At 35.3% G+C, this 6,797-nt stretch overlaps 1 protein-coding gene across 2 annotated transcripts; it reads left to right on the top strand.

Moving 5' to 3' along the window:
• Positions 1 to 876: 876 nt before the first annotated feature.
• LOC116465143 (structural maintenance of chromosomes protein 2-like) lies at positions 877 to 6,756 on the top strand. 2 transcript variants are annotated; one of them, XM_032148325.2, is made up of 7 exons: positions 877 to 925; positions 1,978 to 2,100; positions 3,179 to 3,217; positions 3,627 to 3,737; positions 3,923 to 3,967; positions 5,508 to 5,741; positions 5,976 to 6,756. In XM_032148325.2, the coding sequence occupies exons 1-7, from the start codon at positions 884 to 886 to the stop codon at positions 6,318 to 6,320; spliced, it is 939 nt and encodes a 312-aa protein (XP_032004216.2). In that variant the 5' UTR covers positions 877 to 883; the 3' UTR covers positions 6,321 to 6,756. The 2 variants fall into 2 exon arrangements, with proteins under 2 accessions (XP_032004216.2, XP_058291235.1); XM_058435252.1 differs by lacking the exon at positions 3,179 to 3,217.
• Positions 6,757 to 6,797: the final 41 nt, after the last annotated feature.

Genomic DNA, 6,797 nt, shown 5'->3' on the forward strand with positions numbered 1-6,797 from the left:
CTAAGTGAAATCTTGCCAGGTCTTTCACTTGATGTTTGTTCCTAGTTCCTTCACTTGCCTGATTATATCAAGTATGCTCCAGTTTCCCTCCCTGCTCCTGCATTCATCTATCTTTCTTTTTTTTTTTTTTTTTTTTGAGACGGAGTCTCGCTCTTTCACCCAGGCTGGAGTGCAGTGGCGCGATCTCGGCTCACTGCAGGCTCCGCCCCCCGGGGTTCACGCCATTCTCCTGCCTCAGCCTCCTGCGTAGCTGGGACTACAGGCGCCCACCACCACGCCCGGCTAATTTTTTGTATTTTTAGTAGAGACGGGGTTTCACCGTGTTAGCCAGGATGGTCTCGATCTTCTGACCTCGTGATCCGCCCGCCTCGGCCTCCCAAAGTGCTGGGATTACAGGCGTGAGCCACCGCGCCCGGCCTCATCTATCTTTCTTTTAATGGCACCTTAGATTGGGTGTACCAACATTGGTCTAGTTGGAGTTACTTTTTCATTTTAGATATTTTACTTTTATTTTTCCCAATAGAGCATTGGAGTGTTCATAATACATTGTGGATTCATATTAGATTTACTTGAAACCACTCAATTTTTTTTTTAGGTGTGTTATTAATATAGTCAGGCACTGTTTTCAGCTTGTCAAGGTTTTTTCTTTTTTTTTTTCTGAGACAGAGTCTCGCTCTGTTACCCAGGCTGGAGTGTAGTGGCACCATCTCAGCTCGCTGCAGTCTCCATCTCCCGGGTTCAAGAGATTCTTCTGCCTCAGCATTTTGAGTAGCTGGGACTACAGGCGCCCACCACCACACCCGGCTAATTTTTTTTTTTTTGTATTTTTAGTAGGGACGGGATTTCACTATGTTGGCCAGGGTGGTCTTAATCTCCTGACCTCATGATCTGCCCGCCTCGGCCTCCCAAAGTGCTGGGATTACAAGTGTGAGCCACGGCGTCTGGCCCAAGATTTTGTTTTTAAAAATGTTGTCAACTCCTATTTACTGTCCATCTTAGCATTTATCACTTACAGATTTTCTCCTCTATTTTAATGGAAGCCTCTGATATTAAAAAAAAAAAGAAACATAGGCCACGTTAGGACAGAATCCTGTTCCGTGTCATTAGGCATCCATCAAATATTTATCCTTTAGGAACTGTCACTAAGTCTCTTACTAATAATCTACCTAATTGTTCCTGTCCTCATTCAGGGCATAAACTTGTATCTTCACCAAAATTATAAAATTTTTGTCAGAGAGGTCTCTTCAAATACATTAATATATGAACTACCAACCTAGTAGTCCTGTCAGGAAAAGAAATGAATAACATTTATTCAATATTTATTAAATACTTGATGTATATTGGGTGTTCTTGAATGTACTGGGATGTAGAGTTAGAAGATTGAGAAACAGATTGTCTTTAAGGACTTCAATCTGGTAGATGAGACAGTCATACCCAATAAATGACAATTTAAGTGTGATAGTAGAGTATGGTGTCTGGGATGACTTAATGAAACCATACTGAAGCTCCGTGATTACCCTTTCTTTTAAATGGTCATAAATCATGTCTTTATTCATAGCTTTTTGAATCTTGTCAAGAATCGTTGTCAAGCTACTTTGACATCTATTCCTGTTGAAAAGTAGAGAAAGCCTCTAGAAAAATTACAGAAAGAAAGTAACTAGGAAAGTATGTTTTACATATACTTGGAAACATAAAGCTAGAAGTTACCTTGGAGACCTAGTCCGGTGCAGGCCAGGGTAAGAGGCTTGTGTGTAATTGCATAACTAGTTAGCAAAAGTACTTGCAGTAGACACTAGTTGTCCTGACTCAAGTTAGTGTTTTTGACCATGTCATACTTGTTCCACTATTTATGCAGAATTGGTTTTGTTTACTGCTAGTCGGACAAAACAAATAAACGTAAGCTAATATACTTAGTAATTTATCCTAGCACAAGGTGTGCATGTACATTAATATTTAAAAAATTGTTTTCTTTTATAGGTGGTTATTGGTGGTAGAAATAAATATTTAATCAATGGAGTCAATACCAACACCACCAGAGTACAGGATCTCTTCTGTTCTGTTGGCCTTAATGTTAACAACCCTCACTTTCTCATCATGCAGGTATTTCGTTTGAGGTCTTTATATCACTTTCGTAATAGTTTTGACATTTTTTACTTTTAAGCAATTAAAATAGAAGTACTTTATGTTTTGGATTTTATACTTTCTATTTACTGTTGTGCTGTGTCCGGCCATCTGTTTAGAAATGTGGTTTAGTTACTTGCATTGATATATTCTACTGGATTATAGACCTTTGACTCCTCTAGAATGTTTAGAAGTAATTTTTGTTGACTTTTTATTTTGTCACTAAAAGAACAATACATGTTAACTGTAAAAAAAAAAAAATCCATAATATATCCTTTTAAATTACTGGATTAATGCATCTTAATATTTCAAGTATAAAAGTTTGAATAATTTTCTTATTTAGAGACTCACACAAATGAGGAGTAAAGGCTGATTTTATCTTATGTTTACGTTGTTTCATTTGACCCATCCAGCTATCCTTTGAGAGAATTATAGTAAAGTCAATGGGAGCATCTCAGTGGGACCAGAATAAAAATATTTCCACTACACACCTTCAAAGTTGAAACTTTAAGTAAATCTACATTCTAGTAATACAATTCTCTGAGACCTGGGTGTGCCGGTGTTTTGCTTTATTTATTTTTGGTAATGAATAAATTTAATGGTTTTCTGGCATTGATGTAAAATATTTTATTTTGTTTGAGGCCTAGAAGTATGTCATCTGTTTTGTGAAATTATCTTGGAGGGTTATCATTCAAAGAAATGTTAAAAGTTTTTTAATTATGCTGAAATTTCTTTTTATATTTACCTGTTTTAAAATTGAGTATTTCTACTTAATGTTAACTGTCTCAGAAACATGATCCTTGTTAACTTTGTATCATTTAATGAATTATTTCATTTCCATCATTTCATAACTTCCATAATTTGTATCACTGGTAAGTGAGAAAGTGAATAGCAAAGTTCCAAAATTCTAGAATCATAGAAGAATTATAGAGGAAAGACCCCCCAAAGATTGGTATATTGAGATACAGCAGCTTCAGTCTAGATAAACATGAATGGCAGTACAGATAAACATTTTCTGTAATTTGTTATCTTAGTAAGTTTGCCATTTTATTTTCAGGGCCGAATTACAAAAGTATTGAATATGAAACCTCCAGAGGTAAGAGTACTATTTATGGACATTAAAAATAATTGGTATAGATACTACTTTAATCTTTCAGACAATTTTTAAATATTCTATTAAAATTTTTGGAAACATTATTTAGGAATGATTAGTAAAGACAGTTGTATATTTGTGTAATATTTGGCACTATGCCCAAATATTAAAATTGATTTTGATTGTATAAAGGAGTCTTGCTCAGCTGGTGTTTCGTGTGAGAATTCATTCCTACAGAAAAAGCCTACAGGAAAAGATTGTGTGAAATGACTGTATTTAACTTATATGGTTCATTTGGGCCAAATTTTGGTAAGATGTTTGGTGAGGTCAAGGCAAAAATGATATATTTAATGTAAATTCCAGTTGGACACATTGTCTTGGATACTAAACATTAATAAAATTGTCATTCCAGATTTTATCCATGATAGAAGAAGCAGCTGGAACCAGGATGTATGAATACAAAAAAATAGCTGCACAGAAAACTATAGAAAAAAAGGAGGCTAAGCTGAAAGAAATTAAGACGGTAATTTAATTCATGTAAAATATTTCTGGAGAAGAATGTAATTTTGCATGTAGAGTTTTTGCTGTAAAGAGGGAAACATTTTTTTCCTTCGTTCAGTTTTCCATAGTCATCCATGCTACTTCTCTTTCAGATAAATTTTAATGGTACTTTACATGCGAAAATACTGATTTTTCTTTATTTTCCAGATACTTGAAGAAGAGATTACTCCAACCATTCAAAAATTAAAAGAGGTATATTCTGTATATGTGAGGATAATCTATTAGAATGTCTTTCAGAGTCAACGATGTATGCAAAATCATGCAAATAGTCATACTATTTCTTGGGGGTTTTTTTCCTGCGATGAGATAAGGAATTAGAGTTGGCACTCCATAACTCAGCGTTCTGCTTGCAGAGGATATGTACTTATCTACTAAGTCATAGGATATTGGAGAGTAATTTTTATAGTTTCAGAAAATGGCATGCTGAATTTTAGTACTTTATTTAAGCTAAGCAAGTCTGGATTTGCCTAGTTAGGATTGACTGGAACAACATTTCTTAAAGATAACGCACTCTTAGACACCCTCATTGGTAGAGTGAACCATTTCCAGGATAGGAGGGGCTATCACTGTAATTATTGTTGTCAAGGTATTTTGTAAGCAAAAGGTATTGAAACAGAGGACTGGATTTTCTCTATAATCTTTGCAGCTCCTGACATCAAAAGACATGGCACAATATGTCATGAAAGAATGCATTTATGAGCTACGTTTTCTTTTTCTTGAGACAAGTCTCACTGTCGCCCAGGCTGGAGTGCAGTGGTGTGATCACAGCTCACACTGCAGCCTCCACCTCCCGGTCTCAAGGGATCCTCCCACCGTAGCCTTCTGAGTAGCTGGGACTACAGGTGCATGCCACCACACCCTGCTAGTTTATTTTTTGGTAGAGACAGGGTTTCTCATTGTTTCTCAGGCTGGTCTTGAACTCCTGGGCTCAAGTGATCCACCTGCCTCGGCCTTGCAAAGTGCTGGGATTATAGGAGTGAGCCACTGTGCCCAGCCAAATGACCTTTTTAAAGATATCCTTTTAGGAATTTGTTAAATGCTCATTGAAATTTGGTACTACTCAGCTGTCTTGTGAATCCATATAGTAGTATAAATTTTACTGGAAAAACTGTAATCTTGAAGGTACCCTTTTTGTATGTATGATGTAGTAGAAAACACTAGATCAGGAATTGAAACTTAGGTCCTAGACTTCATTTGGCCACAATTTCTTTCTAAATCTAACAACATGGACAGATCATTTAATCATTCTGAATTTGTTTTTTGTGTATAAATTAAGGATTTTAGTTATTACTTTGTCTGGTCCCAGTAGGTCCTTACGGGAGTCATGTTTAGTAATGATGTGAGCAAGTGCTTGTAGTAGTGCTTCAAAGTATATTAGAGTAGGCATCTTGATAATACTACTACAGAATCTGTTTAATAGTGTATCATTGGTGGTTGTATAAGTTGTCTAACACTAGCTTATGAACCTTATGTCCATATTTCTTTGTTAAGCTCAACTACCCAAGTATATGTTAGAAGAAATAGCCAAATAAGATTACTAGAGATGGTATAATGCTATCTAAAAGTCCTGACTTCTAATGTTATGTAAAGTTTCCTACAATTTAACATGCTATAATTGTTTAATACAGGACAAAATCTATTATGTAATGAGAAATTTGTTTCATCTTGCATAATTGAATTTTCTTTGTCAATACAATTTTGAGTTATTCTTTTTTTGTGACTTCCCTTTCAGGAAAGATCTTCCTACTTGGAGTACCAAAAAGTAATGAGAGAAATAGAACATTTGAGTCGTTTACATATTGCTTATCAGTTTTTGCTGGCTGAAGATACCAAAGTACGCTCAGCTGAGGAATTAAAAGAAATGCAAGATAAAGTTATAAAGCTTCAGGAAGAATTGTCTGAGAATGATAAAAAAATAAAAGCACTTAATCATGAAATAGAAGAATTGGAAAAAAGAAAAGATAAGGTCTGAACATATGTATTGGAATCGATAATATACTCTGTGAAAAACGTACTGAATTATATATAGTAACTGTTTAGTATTCACTGGGCATTGTCTTCCGTATTGATTTGTTAATCTTATAGTAAGATAATGAAATAACTTATAAAAAAGTGTTTATTTGATACAGAACTCATACAATAAAATGACAACATGAACAAATTTTACATAAGTGATTGAATTGACTGCATTTTATTATAGGAAATTGGAGGTATACTTCGATCTTTAGAAGATGCTCTTGCAGAGGCTCAGCGAGTTAATACTAAATCTCAAAGCGCATTTGATCTCAAGAAGAAAAATCTGGCATGTGAGGAAAGCAAACGAAAAGAGCTGGAAAAAAATATCGTTGAGGTAAGTGAGCTTAATGTGCCACTAGTGCCACTTGTAGACAAGTATATAGTCTCACTAGTGTACATTTATCTATTCCATGAATATTTAGTGAGTGTCTTCTATAAGCTAAGTACAGTTGTTTGGGCTGGGGTTATAACTGGACCAAATGGTCAAAAGTCCTTGCCTTGTGGACCTTCATTCCACTGGGGGAAATGATAATAAAATAAATAAAACATGTAACATGTTATAGATCGATAACTGATGTGGAAAAAAAGTAAAGCAGGGAAGGGGATTAGGAGTGTAGGGGAAAAAGGATACAATTTGGGATTTTAAGTTGGGTAGCCATTGAAGTAAGTGGAGAATAGGAAGAACAGGTTCGATAAGCTTAAGAAATACAGTATGAATGTAATAGGCTTGAGGAGCCTGTTAGACATCTTGAGTAGTGATGTTGATTAGGTACTTAAATATATGAATATTGAATCCAGGCAAAAATACAGATTTGGAGGGATCATCAATGTATAGGTGTTATTTAAATCCATGAGACTAGATAAAATGATCAAGGCTGTAAGTTTATATAAGAAGGTTGGAGCCCTGGGATACTTTCAACATTTGAATGTTGGGATAGTTCAACATTCAAAAGAGATTGAGTAGTGTGAGGAAAATTAGGCCAGTAAATTGTCCTGGAGTCCAGGT

The sequence above is a fragment of the Hylobates moloch genome, unplaced genomic scaffold, assembly GCF_009828535.3.
Source record: "Hylobates moloch isolate HMO894 unplaced genomic scaffold, HMol_V3 SCAFFOLD_3356, whole genome shotgun sequence".
NCBI lineage: Eukaryota > Metazoa > Chordata > Mammalia > Primates > Hylobatidae > Hylobates > Hylobates moloch.

Bases quoted from the DNA above. Each gene is read 5' to 3' on its own strand.
- LOC116465143 (XM_032148325.2), top strand. From the start codon at position 884: ATGATCTGCCCGCCTCGGCCTCCCAAAGTGCTGGGATTACAA. The intron at 3,738-3,922 runs GTAATTTAATTC...TTTATTTTCCAG, and splicing joins AGCTGAAAGAAATTAAGACG to ATACTTGAAGAAGAGATTAC. The intron at 5,742-5,975 runs GTCTGAACATAT...ATTTTATTATAG, and splicing joins TGGAAAAAAGAAAAGATAAG to GAAATTGGAGGTATACTTCG.